We start from the raw sequence: 22,537 nt of genomic DNA on the forward strand, positions 1-22,537 counted from the left end.
ATCCATAAATGTGATTTAAAGATATTTAATAGCATTTGTTATTGCAATTGTATGTCAATTGATGTTTGCAGAATGGCTTAAATTGTTAAAATAAATTTTATTATTTAATAAAAAAAAGAAGTTTTGTTCTATATATTCTATTAGGAAGACTGCAGCAATTTTCTGATTCTATTTTCCCAAATTAAAGGCCAACCTTGACATAAAAAACTAAATTTAAGATAAAGTAAAATGATTGACATTAAATATGAAGCTTTTGTAATGGGTAATTTACTTTAATAAACGCTGTATATTATGCTTTTTAACGTTAGCAATACAGAAATATTGCTAACGTTAAAAAGGGTATTATTTAAAAAATAATCTGATTTTAAGTGTTAAAAATTCAGTATTTTGTTTGAGAAAATTTGTAAAATCATCGCATCAGAAGCACTTATCATCACTTATTTATAAGTTATTACGTGTTAACAAGTAATTGTAATGTAAAAATATTAATTATTGTGTAAGTTATAATCCTCCTTGCTACGAATTAAATACAAATTATTTATGTAACTTTAAATTTGAATAATTAATCGCTTAAATCTAATTCAAAGTTATTAAATTCGCTATCGTTTTGTTGTAATATTATATAAGAAAAGTATGTTTATATGAAATTTTAAACGTTTATCAGTTGTTTTTGTATTTATGTATTTGTATATAGTTTATAATTTAATTTGTTCGTTATTAAAAAAAACACTCTCAATAAAATGCGTTTTAAATACGTTATTGTTCGGATAAAAATATTTATTTTATTTAGTAAGTGTATTTATATAAATATTCAAAACTACAGTAATGAAATATAATAATTAACATTTTAATTCGCATATATCAATATTTTTGATTATTTACTTAAAAATTAAAAATAAATAACTGAATAAATGCAAGCTACTAAAGAAGATAACGGAGAATGTTAGAAATGCAGTTTAAAATTTTTATTTTTAATAAGTTTAAGGAAATTTTTTACTCAAAACTAAAAAAGAATAGTTATTAAGTCTACAAAAATGATGATTAATTAGTTTTAAAGTTGATATTTAAGCTATAAATTAATGTATTAATTAATTAATTNTTAAAATTCAGATTAGTCCTCTAGTTAGATGATACAATGCTGATTTAACAGAAAATATAGGGAAAAATACTGTAATGTAATGTAAACTTTTAATCTAGAAATAATCCTAGACCGTGAATCTGTTTTAATGTTGAATTCACTTTTTATTTTCGGGTACGCTAAACAATGTCACTATCACTGGCCGAGTAGATAAAACTATTCATAATAATTTATTAATTCATTTAATCAATAATGTTTTCCATTTTGTAATCATACGAAAATGACATAACGTTAAAAGAATTTTGCTCAAGTTTCGATTATATCTAGACTCAAATACATTTAATTTAGTTTAAATTAATAACAAAATTAATATTTTGTTAGAACAAACGTGAACTTTCACCTACCTCGGGAGCTATGTACTCGGGCGTACCACAAAAGGTATTAGCTCTTCTGTCATTCTTTATACCTGTTTTACACATGCCAAAATCGGATATTTTGACATGACCGCTGTTATCCAGTAAAATGTTATCCAGTTTTAGATCTCTGCAAATTCATGCAAGCTTATTAGTAGAAACTACGGATTACTATAAAGTTATTAATTCCTCTTGGGTAAATAATCAATGTTAACATGCTGTAAGTATTTCGGGTATGTTAGTGAATCTGAAAGTGCATTAAAAAACGTACTTCTGGTGCAATGTAGTGTGGTGTGCCGCAGAAATTAGATGGAAGACATTCTTCACGATAAATCCTCATTTGGCACATGCCGAAGTCGACTAATCGAACGTGTCCTTCTATATCTAGGACCAAATTATCCAATTTCAGGTCTCTGGTCCAAATAAAAACAAAAATTCTCGTCAACAGATTCATCTTTTTATAAAAATATTTTCATGTAGGTAAATTTATTTATCTAATGTGGGATTAAACAGTTTTAAGTTAACCCAGTTTGAGTCTTATTTTAGGTCTTCATTAATCTCTTTAAGGATAATTGGACCATTAAATTTCCTTGCCAAAATTATTGGTGGGAAACTAGCACGAATATTTCATGAGCATTACGTGCTAGTTGACGCTCCTGTCAACGTTTGATGTCAAGGCAGTAAGCTTGACATCTTTAAGGAGGCATTCTCGCCAGAGTTTTGTCACTTTTGAAGGATTCTGGAATCTGAGATAGTCTGATTATTTATACCTATATACGCTTACCTGTAAACAATTCCTTTACGATGGAGGAATTTGAGAGCGCACACGATTTCTGCACTATAGAATCTAAGAAAATTAATAATGTTAAGCAATAGAAAGATTATAACACAAAGGTAAAATGTAAAGAAATACCTTGCTCTATCTTGATCAAATCTGCCAATTTGTTGAATATGAAACATTAGATCGCCTCCGCTTAGATATTCCATAACGAAGAATAAATGACTCTAATAAATTTTTAAAAAATCATTAGAATTATGTAAAATATATTAAATGATATTTGGTGCTTACCTCATTCTGAAAGGTGCAGTAAAGTTTGCATAAATAAGGATGATTACTACCTAAGGCTAATACTTTCCTCTCGATCATTGTGCATTCGATATCATTATCTTCCAAAACTACATCTTTCTTTAAACATTTAACAGCAAAGTAGCGATTTTGTCCTTTCATTTCGGCCAACATCACCTATCAAATAAAGTTTAAAATTTCACAACAAAAGAGGAAGTAAGGGAACAGGAGAACCATTATTGTTTCTAAAAATAAAGGACGGCACAGATTTAGTGGCTTAGCTTAAGATGCCAACACTCGATTAAGATGTCGAGTAGCACAGAAATAGATTAGAAGACTAGAATAAAGTCGGTGAGCGAACCAAACAAAAAAAGGAAGGAAAAAAGTCTAGAAATGTCAAGGTCACGACAATCCTATCTAATGAGATATTAATTAAAACATGACATATAACGTACGTAAGTGGGGTGGTTCATATAAACGTTTATTCCAGATAATTTGTAATTTTTGTATCTAAATTAAAGTAAATAAGTAACGTCATAGTTTTTAAAGGCTTTTTTAATCGAACATTAAGAGTATCTATTATAAATTTGATGGGGGTATACTAAATTTATTAATGTTTTACGTTGAATCATTAGTATTAAGCTTTATGTTTGGAAAAATATTATTAAAATCTCATACATTTTAATAAGAAAAGCAAAGTAGCGAAGGAACTGTCATATGTCATATTTTAAATATTAAATTGTCATATCAAATAGTTAATTAATGTGTATTTTAATAATTCCTATTGTAAATGATTCGGACATTTAAATTGGATTCTTTCAATTAAGGAAATAATCGTTAATTCAGTCTAATAGAGAAAACTTTTTACGTCTGTTGTCCAAAAATCCGTTTAAAATTTATATACTGCAAATTTTACGTGCTCATCGATTCAGATATGATCATAATTATGAAGTTATAAAAACAAAAATCAACTCAACATTCTAAGAAATTCGAAACTAAAAAGTCCGCAAAACGTGCTCAAGATGGATATAATATCATTAATATAAATGCGACAAAATAAAAACTAAACATTATTATTTTTTAATTGCATTTTCGTAACATAAATGAAACAGAAAATATATTTATTGTATGAATCAAAGTACATGTTAAGAAGAAAAATGCCTTTATTATAAACTAAGTTATGGACTGAATGTAGGCTATTAAACATAAAAAATGAAGTTTACAATAATTTGTATGAAATAAGCGAACTATTTCTACTATTTTTGTAAAGTAAATAATATTTTAAAAAGCAAGATTTCTTATTTCAGATTTTCTTTCCATATCATGATGATAAGAAATTAAAACATTGTCTTATTGCTTTAAATATTTAATGCTGTTTATGTTTTAACAGCATGTCTTATATACAGGGTACTTCAAAAAATGTCAATAGTTAAATGGAGAAGGTACAGGGCCAGTATTTTTTATTTATTTATTGTTTTTTTCAAACAACAACAAAACTTTTTGCACACGACGATTCATGAGAACTACACAGAGGACACTACAAATACAAATCCAGCATAATAAGTTACTTCCATATTAGTGTTAATATTTTTGAAGCATCCTGTATAAATAACATGCTTGCGCGTCAAGTTCAACTTTTTTCACTTAAAAGATTTTTTATGTATGCTAATTTGCGTCATTTTATCTGTATTTTTTTCGTACTTTCTTTCCTTCATTGTTCTTGTGCCAAGGACTTCCGTTACAGGCATATATAGCGAGAGTATAGTAAAATTTCTTTTTTACGCCCTGACTGAAAGAATGTATTAATAATAAAATAGCATTACCTTTCCAAAACTCCCTTTTCCGAGCATTTTTATGAAATTAAAATCATCTATAGTATATTTCTTGAAGCGAAGACGAGTAGTTGTATCTTTATTAGAAGATTCTTCGTTATTATCAGTGTTGAGTTCAGAACTGTCATCGGAATCGCTACTGCTCAAACTGCTACTTGATATTGAGGGTCTCACAGAAGAGTTAGGGGATTTAGACGTCAAAGATCCTTTTTCTAATAGAACAATGTTAAAATTAAAAGAATGTCACTCTATAATATGCCTTTAACAAAATATTAATTAACAAAATTTCTCACCTTTCTTGACTGTTTCTAGCACTTCAGATAGCAATTTTTGGTTTACTCCACATAAATTTGGCATCAAGCTTTCGCATTTTTTGTGGCAATTCACTTTACACTCTAAAGATAAAGCACAATTATCATAAGCAAAATAATAAATAAAAGTAGAAGAAGGAGAATAAAAACATGCCTTCTAATTTCTGTGTCTGTGGTGGTAAAGATGGTGATCGAGGAGATTCTATTCCAGAATCTAAAGATCTCAGTGAATCTGAATTATATTGATCTAAATTAACATTTCGACGTCTTATTGCTGGGCTAGTACAATTAGATATTTTCCAATTTATTGGTTTTGTCTGCCTAGTGATAGGTTGCTCACGAAACTTGATGACTTGACGATTTCTATGGATACCTAAATCTACAGAAATTAGATTCTTAGGTCGAGGTCGAAACGTAGTTAAGATAGGTCTTTCTCTTATAATTGGTCGACGATATTCAAATGTCGTACAAGGTGGTCTTTTGGATAGAGGCGAAGTGGTTAGAGGACTTCTGTGTGGTGAACCAAACATATAGCTATGATTCCTTGGCGAGGAAGATGGACTGATAAAGCTTTGGTGATCAAAAATCGAGAATGGCTGTGGCGAAGACAATAGATGAAGACCACCGGGATCCGAACGATAACAAGGAGTGTCTCTAAGTTTAGCAAGAAACGGGATAACCATTGGTTTACTTGGTGGTCTCGTGTAAAAATTACCTTCATCTAAGTAAATGGGTGCTCTCCTTCGATACATGTTTTCACAATGAGATGCGTATTTGCTATGGTGGTACTGCGAATTTCCTCCAGTTATACCGCGATGTCACCGCACTTGCGTTGTATACAGTTTATCACGTGATTTTATGTTTAGAAGGTGACGGAGGGATTCATATTTTTATCAACAAATACAAAACGGGAGAGTCGATCACTTCTAAAAACAGACCGCACGTTGCGCGTGGAAGAAGCATGTGGCAAATCAGGTGAAGGCAAAAATAGTTTAAGTTAGCTTCTTACGTGTCACGAATGTGATAAGACACAGATACAAAGTAAGATAAAAACAAACGGAGCCAATATGTCTCTCTCTCTCTCTCTCTCTAATCCACTGCCAGTTTGTTTTTTTTTTTTTTTTAATTTTTCTTTACTTACATTAGTAAATCTATAGTTATAAATTTAGACACAAGAACTAACTCACAGGTATCAATTTAGAAATATGATTTCCGTGACAAACAAAAGTATAGATGAAAAAAATTGATATAGAAAGAGCATAAAAATGCGTTATATTGTTTTAATGCTCTTATAATAAACGTTTAGAAATTATCCATTTTTAAAACTAGAAGTTTAATTAGAATTAAGTATGTAATTATACTCTGAAAATAATAATTTGTGAGGACATTTTAACGTCATTAGGATCGGATCCAATTATACTTCTACTCATTTAATTATCGTTCTATTTATCCGTTTATCAGAAAAGTTCGTCATTGTGATGAAAATAAAGTCGGGTAAAAAAAAAGACAGTAAAAATATTTCTAGTCGAAGAATGCAAAAAATCTTTGCTAGGCAACGATCCACCGAAGAGTAATATGTTGAAATAATATTGTGTTTCATATGTAAGCATTTTAAAAGCTGAATTCAATTCGGCGAATTTTACAAAAACAAACTCTCAAAATAAACTAAGAAATTTATAAGAGATTTTTTTAAGACTAGTTATAAATTTTTCTAAAAAATTAATGATAAGAAAACCGTATCTAAATTTATAATGTAGCCTACTTTGTCAATTTTCCAGTATTTAGTTTAATAAAACGCTTAAATAAGAAGCACACGTCATATTTAAAAGGTAATATTACGTACTGTAAGTGATATAGCATTACATACTGAGTGACGTTAATGGGCAATAAACCGAGATAAGTCAAGAAATATTGCTAACAGGTGGAGCCACTTTCAAGAATGTGTGATTTTTGTTTTATGCATATCAATTTTCAACTGAGACCTTAATGACTGCGTAGTTTATAACATAATTAGAAAAGGTCAATACTTACGTTCGCATCGAAGGCCCTGTCGAAAAATCCCGTACAGAAGAGATCCACAATGATCACAAAAAGTTGGACTCATGTAATTGTGGATTCGAAATCTGTGAGGTACGTCGATTTTGAATCGCTCACGAAGATACTAAAGAATATAGAAAATTGAGAATATTCATCAAATTATTTGAAAATAAATAAATGTAAAAGATTCTAACCAGAGTAACTTGAGATTCTTTGCCTGATTCTGGACATTTTCCGAGGATTTTATCATGACATTTCTTGTGAACAGCTACTTGACATACTGAAAATTTTCGAGGTTTCATTTTACTTTTTTACATAAAGTTGTCAAACCTATATCTGAAAATGCCGTATATACTCACGTTGACATTGATAACCTTGCTTACCAAATCCCCTATAATGAAATGAGATTGGCTGTTAAGCTTGTATGTAAAAGCAGTATTAAAACTTAAATTGTATTCTTTTGTAATAAATTTTACGATCATCACCAGAGAAAGTCTTTACAAAATGCACAGAAAGTAGGTTGACGAAAAAATTTTGCAATGAATTTATGTCCTTTAATTTCGTGTACTCGTTGATGTTTTATTGCTCCTCTTCTGCCAATTTTTCCCAAACCATTGTGTTCGTCAAACCAGGGCGTTGCTGAAGCAAAAACAATAAGAATTCTCTCAGTTTCAGTCCTTATATAATGCTAAATAAAATGAAATTTGATACTAATTTGATTTTTTAGTGTAATTTGTTCTAATTCTTGTTATTGGGGTAAAGAAAATAATTGCATCCTTTTGTTTCCTTCTTACATAAATGTAAAAATACGAAAAAATTTATATTCTTTCTCTTCTGACTTTTGGATAATATATAACTTCAATTTTTAAAAAATATCAAGCCAATAATGACTATAAAATTTCCAAAAAAGAGTTAAAAAAGGTATAAAAAAGAAAATAATTTGTAGAGAAAAAACTTTTATTTACATTATTACTAACAAGCTTTCCAAATGCATTTCGCCTGCGGCCTCTTCAGTGGGGCTTACAGTACACAAAGTGCGTTCTCAAGGCTTGATATTTTTTTATAAAAAAGAAAATAATTTGTAGAGAAAAACTTTTATTTACATTATTACTAACAAGCTTCCCAAATGCATTTCGCCTGCGGCCTCTTCAGTGGGGCTTACAGTACACAAAGTGCGTTCTCAAGGCTTGATATTTTTTTTTTTAAATTGAAGTTATATATTATCCAAAAGTCAGAAGAGAAAGCAAAATATAAATTTTTTCGTATTTTTACATTTATGTAAGAAGGAAATAAAAGAGAAAATTTCTGACTCCATCGAATTTTATAATTTTTTGGAAAATAATTGCACTTCTTTCAATAGGCTTGTTAAGTTGGCTTCTCTTTTTCGGTCATCTAAATTCCTTTAAATATCAATTGTAATACAATTAAGTAAAAAATATATAGTTCTATTCTAGTGTTGTTTATTTATTACAGAAATCTCTATAATTAATACCTCAATATTTTGGCAATCAATTATTTTGACCCAACACTTCCAGGCGTATTTAAAAGTTTTAAAAAATTAATAAACACTATATAAAATTCAAATTAACTACATGAATTCTAGCTAAATGGATAAAACTATGCAAAGGGCACTAATAAATTTCATAGCACTGAATTACTTATGCCACTAGTTTTTAAACATTTAATAAGCGTGTTATAAAAATATTCTTATATTAATTTCGAAATTTCTCTTAGTTTTATTGTGAAAGTAAACACACTTAAGCATGTTAAACACGTTGTTTCTTGCGCATTCATAATTCGAGAGTTTGATTCCTACTTGAATGATTGTATTTGTCGAAGAAGAGTGCTAGGTCTATGGTTGTCAGAAGTCATTTATTTCAAAGGACAATCCTTTATTTTAGCTAAACTGTTCTTGTCTTTTATTCAAACAAGAAAGGACGCAAGACTCCTTTATTTTCATTCTTTGATGCCTGTGTTTCTTGCAGCGGCTGATTTATTGGCAGGGATGTATTGTCTATCTTTATGTATCAAGCCATATCATTCTCCATAAAAGGATATAGTTTCCCATTAAAAATTTTAAATTTGCAAACATTTACAGGCAATATAAAAACTATAATTTTTAAATTAAATTATAAATGTAAAAATGTCAGAATTTTACTTTCCCGGCTGTTATTTATATAAGAGGGCGATCGGTCAAAAAATGACTCCCCCCAAGATTTTTACATTTTTGGACTTAGGACACCTTGAAACGTCGAGAAATGCAAAAAATTCGGGGTAATTTCTATTTATATGGATGTTAGTGAATGTGTGTGGGGGGCACGATTTTGTTCACCCTGTTTGAAGCTTAATAACTCCTGTGCTTTTTGTCGAAAATTTCTGAAATTTTGCAGGGAACTTTGTGTATTAGGGGAATTGATGCTATTAAATTTTGGTGATTAAAGATCGAGGGGTGGATAGATAATGGGGTCGTGTGTATCTCCAGTAGGGTCGGACTTAATGACGATTTTACTCGTTATCAGCATTTACAATTTTTTTTTATAAAAACCCATTCCAATCCTGAAAATTAAGCTTTTTACCATTTTATAATAGTTAAAAATATAAAAAGTTTTTAAAATAAAATATGATCAGAGTCGGATTTGAGGCGATTGGAGCGATTTGTGCCAATCGGGCCCGCGCTTGAAGGAGCCCCACAGCACATCAAAATTTATATATTTAAAAATAGTACATGTTACAAAAATAAATATCTAGGTATATTATTATTAAAAATATAACAACATATTTCAATATGTAAATTAACTGTTAATTAATTTTATTATATAAAGTTTGAGAGGCCCCGCTAAAAAAAATTCAATCGGGCCTCGCACCTATTGGATCCGGCGCTGAATATGATAACAATGATGCCACCAAAATTTTAAACGTTGCCGGGAAAGTTGAGTAACTCATTGCTGGTTTATTTTGGGATGGAATGGGGATGAGTGAAAGTTAGATATGGTAACATTAATCATTTTTTAAATGTCCTTTAATCCAGTCATAGAAATCTGGCAACCTGACCTAGGTCTGACATTGTATTTAATTGTATTAAACTAGATCTTAATACAGAATAATTAAGGAAGTGCGAAGATACGTACTTATTTATAGATCTATTCTAATTATTTTACCAATTATCGAAAGCTCGCTTACAAGAATTAGATTATTTCTTTATAATAAGCACCGTATATGTAAATTTTCATAAATGATATACGAAAACAAAGGCACTTTATGTATTAACTTTATATATTATGCATTGAATATTTTACGTGTTTGTTATCAATTTGTTACACATTTAATAGGTTCTGTAATAAATATTTCAATTCACATAAGTATAAAATTTAAACATCTTTGCGTAAATTCATTTTTAACAGTGATAAATTTAGGGTTTTTTTTTTCTTACGGAATTGTATCTATTAGTAATAATACAAATCTAATAAAAGTTATTGGCTTGTATATTTTATTTACACTGTGTTTAAAAATTGTATTAGAATAATAAAAATAATGTAATTAAGTTATAAAATTGAAACGTAATTTTTGTTGATAATGAATTCGTTAATTCATATCAACCGGAAACGTTATCTGATATTAGGCCTAAGTATTAAAAATAAAAATATTACATTAGGAACTGCCTATTAATTACGTGTTCAGTTTAAGGGAAAGGGGTAGCAAAAAGTGCATCAGTGTACACTATGGGAGGGAGTACAGTATATCTAGGCATTGTCTACATGGACTTTTTTAGTAGTATTAACACTGGCGTAACCAGAGAGGGACCCGAGCGAGCCCCTTTTCGTAATATGAGAAAGTTAATAAAAATGTTACTGTAGAAAAGCTAATTTAACTGTGGAATTAACTACTGACCTAGTAATTTATATAATGTTCATTATAATTCATTATAGGCCTATAGTATTAAAATATGTAGTAATTCATATTAAATTTTAACCTTTGGTTACACTACTGGCTAATAATAACCTATGAACTTGTTCTTATAAGCCCATTTACTAGTCATGTGAATAAATGATCAGTAAGAAAATATTTGTAAAACTTTTAAAAGTCATTTCTTCTAAGTCGGGTCCATGAGTAATTGTACTCGTAATTAAAGGGGGTTGAAAGTAGAAGTAGCTCAAAAACTGTACACATAATTAATGGACAGTCCCTTATGTATTCATTAAAAATTATTAAATTTTGATTAGAAATTTTTATATAGCCTAATTTAATTATTTCTTAAAATAATCGATAATCATTTTTATCGGTAAATGCTATTTAAACTTTTGAGAATTCAATTTCTTTTATGTTAATATTTATTCGATAAATATTAATCGTTTTATTATGAATTCTTTTATATTTCTTTCCTTTTAAAGCCATCGTAGGATTCGTGTCGTTAGTTTATATTATTTTACTGACCTTCACCATCCTTGAAATGTTTGACTTGAGTGAGAATCCTCCCACTCGGCCTGAGTTTAAGCTGAAAAGAAAAGAAACTAAATTATTTGCAGGAAACGTAACGAAGGATTATCGAATTTTAACTTACCCAAATAGGTCTATTCTCTTCGTCTGCACACTTATCTGCCAAAACTTGAGCGCTAATTAGCAAATCGGCTAAGAGACGGTCGGGTCTGTCCATTACTACTACGTGCAGCAAATAACCTGAAAAGTTAATTTTAAAAATAATATGCTGGGGAAAAAATAGCCTATACTTCTTTGAAGAAGTGCTATAATGGAAAAGACGTTCCTTATTAAGAAAGCTTTTCTTACAAACCTCTTGAGATCTGGACGTCGAAGCAAGAATCCCATTCCAAATATTGACTTCGTTTCCTTTGCACAATCTCCACTCCTTTACCTGAAACCAATCGAGAATATGTGAATTTTTATAATTTTCAAATAAGAATATTTATTTTGAATACGAGTGATTAAAACAGTGCTTTATTTCTCGTTCTTTTAATGAAGCGCACATGAAAGAAAGAATGTATTGTTTTCTTCTAATCAAAGTCTTCAAAATTAAATTTTGTACCGAAAAAAACTTAATTTTCTCTGATCGTATCGTCGATAATTTTTATGGGAAACGATTCACGTGAGACGAAATATTTGTATAAATAATTAAACGGATGATAATGTGGAGAAACATCCTTCTATCATTGGAAATTGTTCGGGTGAAGCTCCTGTTGTTTAAGATGGTCGACAGTGCAGAAACTATCGATCTTCTGTCAGAAACGTGACTCAACCTAGCAACTGTTACAGCATTATTCTCAAGTTTTCATTATGCATCGATGGTTATACATCGCGATTCTATTATTTGTAACATTAAACGGTATAAATGAGAAGAAAGAGAAAACATTAAGAGTGACACATTTTATGTCATCGTCATTAATCGTATTAACTAGTAATGTATGTAACGCTGACCAAATCGAATCTGTTTAATCTTCTTCAGACAATGATAAATAAGGACGTAAAAGTAAATAATTCTGATTACCTGTAAATATGCGGCAACAGATTACATTATTATTAAGTATAATGTAGTTTAATTGAAGGCTAATTAAATACTCCAATATACTGTTTTAAAAAAATTTACAAATTGTTTGTGTAACTTTTGGAAGTGGGTTGTTTTATAATTCTTGTTATATCATTACGCTGATCACAGGACCGTAAAGACCAATGACCAAATACGTGACGTAAAAGTCTCATTATATGTTCAGCAGTCCTTTGAAAAAATTGCAAGAATATTTTTATTTCTGCATACAATTACCTGTCTAAAATTAGCAACCATTTTATTATATGTGTTCCTTTGGGTTCGTTAAAACGAGATAATTAGCTGGAAAGGACACTCGTTTACATTAAAATTTAAATAATTTATATCTTAACACAGTTTTGGAAACGTTGGCAAAAGTCAAATAATTTTAAAGTATTTTCTGTAAGAAAATAATCCATAAATGTGATTTAAAGATATTTAATAGCATTTGTTATTGCAATTGTATGTCAATTGATGTTTGCAGAATGGCTTAAATTGTTAAAATAAATTTTATTATTTAATAAAAAAAAGAAGTTTTGTTCTATATATTCTATTAGGAAGACTGCAGCAATTTTCTGATTCTATTTTCCCAAATTAAAGGCCAACCTTGACATAAAAAACTAAATTTAAGATAAAGTAAAATGATTGACATTAAATATGAAGCTTTTGTAATGGGTAATTTACTTTAATAAACGCTGTATATAGCAATACAGAAATATTGCTAACGTTAAAAAGGGTATTATTTAAAAAATAATCTGATTTTAAGTGTTAAAAATTCAGTATTTTGTTTGAGAAAATTTGTAAAATCATCGCATCAGAAGCACTTATCATCACTTATTTATAAGTTATTACGTGTTAACAAGTAATTGTAATGTAAAAATATTAATTATTGTGTAAGTTATAATCCTCCTTGCTACGAATTAAATACAAATTATTTATGTAACTTTAAATTTGAATAATTAATCGCTTAAATCTAATTCAAAGTTATTAAATTCGCTATCGTTTTGTTGTAATATTATATAAGAAAAGTATGTTTATATGAAATTTTAAACGTTTATCAGTTGTTTTTGTATTTATGTATTTGTATATAGTTTATAATTTAATTTGTTCGTTATTAAAAAAAACACTCTCAATAAAATGCGTTTTAAATACGTTATTGTTCGGATAAAAATATTTATTTTATTTAGTAAGTGTATTTATATAAATATTCAAAACTACAGTAATGAAATATAATAATTAACATTTTAATTCGCATATATCAATATTTTTGATTATTTACTTAAAAATTAAAAATAAATAACTGAATAAATGCAAGCTACTAAAGAAGATAACGGAGAATGTTAGAAATGCAGTTTAAAATTTTTATTTTTAATAAGTTTAAGGAAATTTTTTACTCAAAACTAAAAAAGAATAGTTATTAAGTCTACAAAAATGATGATTAATTAGTTTTAAAGTTGATATTTAAGCTATAAATTAATGTATTAATTAATTAATTAATGTGTTTATTCAATCTATATTCTATGTTCTATATTTCTCATATTTTTATAATTTCAATAAAATCATTTTTATTCAATTTTTAACAAAATATATTTGATATTCTTTAAGAAAAAAGCCTCCTGATCCTATTAGAACATAAAATAATTTTGGTGAGAGAGCAGCATTGTTATTTAAATTTATTTATATTTAAAAAAATTAAATTATTAATAAAAACTAAAGAAAAATTTTAAGATTTAAATCAATTCCGGTTCATAAATCTGCAATCTTCTCGAGTAAACAACACAAAAGTAAATAAAAAGAATTGCTTCTCCTAGAAGTATAACTTTCAATGCACAGTTCAAATTCCAATTGACTGTTGAGACATACAATATAAATGGTTTAAAAAAATAAAACTTAATTATATTTAACTTTCATTTATTTTCAAAATATAATAGAGTTTCTTATTAAAATTTAGGGAATAAAATAAAAATTATAATAATCGTTTTAGTAAAAGCTAGGCTGAAAGAAGACAAGAGTAAAAAATCTCAATTTTATATCCTTTTGTAACGTATTATTTTATAAATTATTTTGTTTAGACATCTTGATATTGTTGCCAAAATATATAATTAATTAATTAATTTTTTTTACAGTAGCGAGCTTCCAGAAAGTCTGACTCACTAAAAGTAGTAATAATTTATTTACTGTACTAAAATAAATTAATAATTTTTCTACCGTAAATTATTTTATTGAGGACATTTATATTTAAAGCATATTTTAAAAAAATGTTTTAAAATAAAAATAAAATTGAGATAATAAAGTAATTTTCAATAAATTAATCTAAAAAACAAAATATAGTAAAAACTGTTTATATAATAAGTACATATAAACATTTTTACACTTAAAATAAATTTATTAGTTATTATGCGTTACATTTTTAGATATATAATTTTATATTAATTTAAATTGGTGATTTCAAATAGGTATAATATAAGTATAATGTGGTTAGCTACGTCATTATTAAGTTAAATTCTATAGTATAATCTGCTTTCATGGGTTTATGCGGTGTATGAATGTATACAGTATTCACATATCTCTCTGTTACATAAGCTTACAGAAAATACATTGTACAATAGAGAATGCAGAATTTTACGTTATCCTATTATTTTTATGGAGTGATTTAATAGAATAAAATTTAATTAAAATTCATAAGGGTATCATACATGCCGGCCTATTAAAAATCATAAGTCCGAACATAATTGTTTTGAATGCCATAAAATGCCAATAATATACTCATTCTTAAATTATATTTATCTGATAATGTGCAATATACGAACAAGTTCACCCATTAAGATATTATAAGTTAGTAGTAGTTTAATTTTATATTGAGAATAGAAAAAACTATAAGTAATAGTAGTTTTTTCTATTGTAAGGTATAGAACGGTAGAATTATGGGTATGCATGTACCTGCTAATTCAAATAATTTGAACCACTTAACTCTGCAATTATTAATCTTTATTAGTTTCTCTGGATATCATTTAGTTAAAATAAATAATTTAATCACATTTGAAGTAAAGCCTCCGCGAATCTCTCTCTATGTAAGTTTTTTCCTAGGTTTTGAATCATGCATTCATAAACTAAACCTTTCTATAATCATGTAAATCTTTCAAATTTACACGATACCAATTATTTTGCTGGATATTAAGCGGATATGATTTTAAATTTACTTTCGAGGAAAGTGTTGCCTTAGAGTTGTAAAATTTACTACTAAATCTTTGCCGTGAAACGTAAGTAAGAAGTGGGAACGCCAAAGTCAATTTTCGTATAATTTGTAGACTTAAATGAAACTTACCTGGTACATCGATTGCTTCTTTCAATCTGACTACACAGTAAGGTTCGATCACTTCAGCCAATCTGCCATTTGCTACTTCATTTCCTAACTCCAACCGACAGAACTTGATTCTTACGAATCCCTTCGACATATCCTGAACAAAATGAAACTGAGTCAATATAATACAGGACTAAAATCCCCAGAGATTAAGCATGCATAGGTTGACAATGTTTATACAGCTTCCATGACTAAAGTCAACGTATAAGAAGAGCTGAACAGAGAAATATATATTAAAATACATTTGTAGAAAAAGGAAAGCAATCTCCTCCATATGGAAGATATCCACTGCATCTGCTTTTGTTTGCACAACTGTATATAGGAAAACCAAACCCGCTTATTTTTATAATGAAAAAGTATTAACAATCAAACTTCATTGATTTCATCTTCGTAGAAATTTAATCAGTTTAACTTTTGAAAGCAATTCTGCTTGTGATATTATTTATAATTTCAAAATACAGATATTTGGCAACTTACTTTAACGCAACAACAGAAAAAATATATTTTAGAACATAAAACAAATTTGATGCAAAAAAATAAACTTATCTGTCTGTATATATTTCAATATTTTGCACACACACACACATATATATATGCACATACTTTCGTATACAGCAATATAGGTTACATAAATATAACCTTTATTGTTTTATATAAAATTTAAGTATGTCAGATCGATGTATGAATATATATATATATATACGGTATTCACACATCTATCTGTTACATAAACTTACAGAGATACAATAAAAAAATGCAGAATTTTACGAAATCCTATTATTTTTATAAAATGATTTAATATCAGAATAAAACTTTAATTAAAATTTATAAGAAGTATTATACATGCCGGCCTATTAAAAGTCATAATTTTACACCTATTTAAGAAGGATCTTTCGCCAATCCATTAAATTCACTTAATGAATATTCTCATTAATTATAATCGAAAAATATACAAAATATTCTCATCGGTAATTAAAATTATTATCAAGTTATTTTAGAATAATACTTCTATTTTATAATTATTATAGATTATTCATATAAATGTTTTTTATATTTACATAATCTTATATATAATCAAGTTTAATGAGAAGCGGGATCGACATTATATCATCTTGGATTAAGACTTAGAAGATTGGCTATCCTCATAAACGACAGTTATTTATAAATTATGATAGGCAATTGCAGCGGTAAAATTGTTTAATTTTTTCAATTTTGGGGCCTCCGAATCCCGGATGGCTTAACCATGTGCTTCACGTGCCTAATGGGTAATACGTCACCGATCGTCATCATCAAAATAACATTTTAATGTCGATGTCGTAATTTAAAAATATCCTTGCATTATTTTAGGAAAGTAATTCAGTTTTATATATTTAAAATGCAGAAAAATTGATATTTTAAAAAGTATTCTATATTCTATATATCATCCTCCTCCTCCTCTTCATCATCATCATCATCAAAACAAAATTTCTTATGATGATGTCGGTAGGACATCTTCAAGTATTTATACAAAACAAAATAGAAAGATTCCATTTGACTTTGTATATAAAGATAAGGAGAAAATATAAAATGCATTCTGTATTTACTGATCATCAATATTTACTGATAATTTTATTATTAATGAATAAATTCTTTTATGATAAATATACTCACACAGTCAACAACAACACGAATTTTTATATTTGAATACTCACCTCATTGGTTACTTGTTTCCGTTTCCTTTTACTAATTTCGATTATAAAACTGTTAAGATTTATTTTCAAAAACTTTTGCTTATCGATAGATTATAAAATGACTCTTCTATCCATCCGTATAATTCACCTGTAAAGCAGCCGCTTGTTGTAACTCGTATACGCCAACCTTTTACCGGAAGAAGACCTTCGCCTTGAGTCACGTGATGCTTTGTTAGCATCCGATTGGTCGCTTTTTTCGATCTTTTCAATTTTCCGAGATAATCGTCTGCTGCTTTTTGATATCGATAATTCTCGGAGATTTCGCTTTAGCGGCTCGTTGAAATGAAAAATTAGAAATTTATTTATTTCTTATGACATATTCAAATGTATTAAATTCGATGAATTTTTAAAAATTAACATAGTTTTTTCTTGAATAAATAAATATCGAATTACCGTTATTCTCATTTTGAATTAACCAATGAAATTTCGTTTTATATTTCAAAAATAAATCATCTGAAAATTTTTAAATTTGATAAAGTTAATTAAATAAATTCTAAAATATTATTCTTAATTAATAATTTTATGTCTAAATCACGAATCGTGTTTAAAATAATTGTGTAAACCTCCTTATTAAAAATTAAATTTAAATCGATTTCTTCACCAGAGGGCTTATTTAAAACTTAAAAGAAAATAAAGAATGAAGTGAATTTTAAACAATAATCTTTGTAATAATTTAATTTTACTGAATTTTTATTTAAAATAAATAAATAATTTATAATAATACTAATAAATAAATGCATAATACATTTTCTGATTTTTATTCTTTTCAAATTAAAACAATGGAAGATACCACGCGCCAATCTCGATTTGTATCTCGTATCTTCGAATTAACAGATTATCTTCAATTTTCTTCTCAGTTTTAAATCTCTGCAATTAAAATAAAATATAATTTAAATATTTTATAAAATAATTCATTAGAATTAGCGATGATTTTTTTAGAAAATGCTTCTTAATAATTTATTTTTCAGTTAAGCAGTCGAATATTTTTGGATTTAAACATAAAAATCGAACAAAAATTACTCCAAAATTTAAATTTTGGGTATTTAAAATGATGCAGTCAAACCTGTAAACGACGGCCGCCGACGGAAACATAAAATATGGCAGTTGTTGAAATGGCTAATGTTTGGAGGTTATTTTGTCTGCATTTTTGTTCAACGTCCTGAAAAAAATGGCCGCCGTTTAGAGGGGTCCTTGATAGAGATTTGATTGTATTTATAAAATTGTAAATTGTTTAATTATATACCTGTAATATGTAGCCTATATACAGTCAAACCTTCAATAACAGTCACTACCGAACAACGTGCATTTTTTTTTACTCCAGACACGTAGAGGTCTTAAAATTTAGTCTTTTATGTAAACCCCCATCAAAATGATATAATTAGTTTGTTTTGATGAAAAATATCTGTTTTTATTGATTTTATGTATATATTTTGATGGCCTTTGAGAAGAGTTGTCATTATTTATGCCTGCTGCAGCCTCTAGGTGTTGAAGAAAACGGAGGTTGAGGTGGATCCTCAACCTCCGTTTTACGTAAAAAAAATTATACAAACGTACAGGGTCAAACCTCTGAATTACGGTCACTGACAAGAACATTAAAAAGTGGCTGTTGTTCGGAACTTATTTAGTAGGGAATTCAAAAACAAACGCTTCTGGAAAAGTAGCCGTTGTTGGGAGACGATCGTTATTGGAAGTTTGTCTGTAATATGAATTAAAACTTCTATTTATAAATGGCGAAAATAACAGTTTGTATTGATTTTATTCATATAATTTTTATGGTGTTCAGAGCGGAGTGAGGTCCGACATTTGTGACTGGTTTATGCCCTGTATGTGAACTGTAACGATTCTAATTAGAAAAATGCTTGTTAAATTTTCTAGAAAGTTATTATAATAGTAAATGCAACCGTATTTATTTTTATAATTAATAAAAATTTCTAGAGATGAAATTCAGGTCAATTACATTAAATGCACATTGATTCATTTCCTTTCTTACTTCTTGTTACTATATTTTTCTAATAATAAATTACATGCGATTGATTATTCTCCGAGAATTGCTAAAGAATAATTTCTTCAAATTTCACTATAAATTATTTATCATTTCTATTATTTATTATTAAGGGTTTTCAGGAAACCCAGAGGGACTAAAGTCGCTAATTGCCCTGGACCCTGATGAATTAGGGACCATACTTCATGTTTTATCGTCTGCTTCCTTTATTTTAATATAAATAATTAGCTATAGGGCCCTAATATGTGTTTTGCCTCAGGTCCCATTATCTTGAGGGTTTATATATATATATTTTTTTGACTAAACATAAGTCTAAACTTTAACATAATTTCCATTCATTTATTTATTAATTTTTAAAATAATACAATGGACTTCTGCATAACGCGACACTTTCGTTATTTTCGCGTAACGTTATTCCTAAATAAGAAAATATTGGTTTGCGTATCACAATACTTTACGCGACAGCACACAAGTTTTCAATTTTTATCCTAAATTTAGGGATTTTTTAACCTGTTAGGGGCTAAGAATTCCCAAACAGGGTTTTTTCTGGGGATAATTTATATTTTAATTAGAGACTTATTTAATAATCTCGTATTATTATTATTATTATTTTAGAAGATTGGCTATCCTCATAAACGACAGTTATTTATAAATTATGATAGGCAATTGCAGCGGTAAAATTGTTTAATTTTTTCAATTTTGGGGCCTCCGAATCCCGGATGGCTTAACCATGTGCTTCACGTGCCTAATGGGTAATACGTCACCGATCGTCATCATCAAAATAACATTTTAATGTCGATGTCGTAATTTAAAAATATCCTTGCATTATTTTAGGAAAGTAATTCAGTTTTATATATTTAAAATGCAGAAAAATTGATATTTTAAAAAGTATTCTATATTCTATATATCATCCTCCTCCTCCTCTTCATCATCATCATCATCAAAACAAAATTTCTTATGATGATGTCGGTAGGACATCTTCAAGTATTTATACAAAACAAAATAGAAAGATTCCATTTGACTTTGTATATAAAGATAAGGAGAAAATATAAAATGCATTCTGTATTTACTGATCATCAATATTTACTGATAATTTTATTATTAATGAATAAATTCTTTTATGATAAATATACTCACACAGTCAACAACAACACGAATTTTTATATTTGAATACTCACCTCATTGGTTACTTGTTTCCGTTTCCTTTTACTAATTTCGATTATAAAATTGTTAAGATTTATTTTCAAAAACTTTTGCTTATCGATAGATTATAAAATGACTCTTCTATCCATCCGTATAATTCACCTGTAAAGCAGCCGCTTGTTGTAACTCGTATACGCCAACCTTTTACCGGAAGAAGACCTTCGCCTTGAGTCACGTGATGCTTTGTTAGCATCCGATTGGTCGCTTTTTTCGATCTTTTCAATTTTCCGAGATAATCGTCTGCTGCTTTTTGATATCGATAATTCTCGGAGATTTCGCTTTAGCGGCTCGTTGAAATGAAAAATTAGAAATTTATTTATTTCTTATGACATATTCAAATGTATTAAATTCGATGAATTTTTAAAAATTAACATAGTTTTTTCTTGAATAAATAAATATCGAATTACCGTTATTCTCATTTTGAATTAACCAATGAAATTTCGTTTTATATTTCAAAAATAAATCATCTGAAAATTTTTAAATTTGATAAAGTTAATTAAATAAATTCTAAAATATTATTCTTAATTAATAATTTTATGTCTAAATCACGAATCGTGTTTAAAATAATTGTGTAAACCTCCTTATTAAAAATTAAATTTAAATCGATTTCTTCACCAGAGGGCTTATTTAAAACTTAAAAGAAAATAAAGAATGAAGTGAATTTTAAACAATAATCTTTGTAATAATTTAATTTTACTGAATTTTTATTTAAAATAAATAAATAATTTATAATAATACTAATAAATAAATGCATAATACATTTTCTGATTTTTATTCTTTTCAAATTAAAACAATGGAAGATACCACGCGCCAATCTCGATTTGTATCTCGTATCTTCGAATTAACAGATTATCTTCAATTTTCTTCTCAGTTTTAAATCTCTGCAATTAAAATAAAATATAATTTAAATATTTTATAAAATAATTCATTAGAATTAGCGATGATTTTTTTAGAAAATGCTTCTTAATAATTTATTTTTCAGTTAAGCAGTCGAATATTTTTGGATTTAAACATAAAAATCGAACAAAAATTACTCCAAAATTTAAATTTTGGGTATTTAAAATGATGCAGTCAAACCTGTAAACGACGGCCGCCGACGGAAACATAAAATATGGCAGTTGTTGAAATGGCTAATGTTTGGAGGTTATTTTGTCTGCATTTTTGTTCAACGTCCTGAAAAAAATGGCCGCCGTTTAGAGGGGTCCTTGATAGAGATTTGATTGTATTTATAAAATTGTAAATTGTTTAATTATATACCTGTAATATGTAGCCTATATACAGTCAAACCTTCAATAACAGTCACTACCGAACAACGTGCATTTTTTTTTACTCCAGACACGTAGAGGTCTTAAAATTTAGTCTTTTATGTAAACCCCCATCAAAATGATATAATTAGTTTGTTTTGATGAAAAATATCTGTTTTTATTGATTTTATGTATATATTTTGATGGCCTTTGAGAAGAGTTGTCATTATTTATGCCTGCTGCAGCCTCTAGGTGTTGAAGAAAACGGAGGTTGAGGTGGATCCTCAACCTCCGTTTTACGTAAAAAAAATTATACAAACGTACAGGGTCAAACCTCTGAATTACGGTCACTGACAAGAACATTAAAAAGTGGCTGTTGTTCGGAACTTATTTAGTAGGGAATTCAAAAACAAACGCTTCTGGAAAAGTAGCCGTTGTTGGGAGACGATCGTTATTGGAAGTTTGTCTGTAATATGAATTAAAACTTCTATTTATAAATGGCGAAAATAACAGTTTGTATTGATTTTATTCATATAATTTTTATGGTGTTCAGAGCGGAGTGAGGTCCGACATTTGTGACTGGTTTATGCCCTGTATGTGAACTGTAACGATTCTAATTAGAAAAATGCTTGTTAAATTTTCTAGAAAGTTATTATAATAGTAAATGCAACCGTATTTATTTTTATAATTAATAAAAATTTCTAGAGATGAAATTCAGGTCAATTAC

General features: G+C 28.0%; 1 protein-coding gene across 6 annotated transcripts; it reads right to left on the reverse strand.

Annotated features, from left to right (window-relative positions):
* Positions 1 to 1,109: 1,109 nt before the first annotated feature.
* Positions 1,110 to 20,975, reverse strand: LOC111639344 (protein kinase C-like 1). 6 transcript variants are annotated; one of them, XM_023385212.1, is made up of 17 exons: positions 17,323 to 17,755; positions 15,596 to 15,728; positions 11,524 to 11,604; positions 11,296 to 11,411; positions 11,169 to 11,229; positions 7,223 to 7,376; positions 7,097 to 7,128; positions 6,932 to 7,017; positions 6,732 to 6,861; positions 4,855 to 5,079; positions 4,683 to 4,784; positions 4,381 to 4,601; positions 2,561 to 2,734; positions 2,405 to 2,496; positions 2,276 to 2,338; positions 1,763 to 1,904; positions 1,472 to 1,621 (listed from the first exon to the last, which is right to left on the reverse strand). In XM_023385212.1, exons 2-17 carry the CDS (start codon positions 15,723 to 15,725, stop codon positions 1,604 to 1,606), a joined length of 1,827 nt encoding a protein of 608 aa, XP_023240980.1. In that variant the 5' UTR covers positions 15,726 to 15,728; positions 17,323 to 17,755; the 3' UTR covers positions 1,472 to 1,603. The 6 variants fall into 6 exon arrangements, with proteins under 6 accessions (XP_023240979.1, XP_023240980.1, XP_023240982.1 ...); XM_023385214.1 differs by lacking the exon at positions 1,472 to 1,621 and adding an exon at positions 20,669 to 20,883 and having other exon boundaries at positions 1,628 to 1,904; positions 17,323 to 17,353; XM_023385210.1 differs by lacking the exon at positions 1,472 to 1,621 and having other exon boundaries at positions 1,628 to 1,904; positions 17,323 to 17,353; positions 17,450 to 17,756.
* Positions 20,976 to 22,537: the final 1,562 nt, after the last annotated feature.

Source organism: Centruroides sculpturatus, unplaced genomic scaffold, assembly GCF_000671375.1.
Source record: "Centruroides sculpturatus isolate CEXI.00-Female unplaced genomic scaffold, Cexi_2.0 scaffold1266, whole genome shotgun sequence".
Taxonomy (NCBI): Eukaryota; Metazoa; Arthropoda; class Arachnida; order Scorpiones; family Buthidae; genus Centruroides; species Centruroides sculpturatus.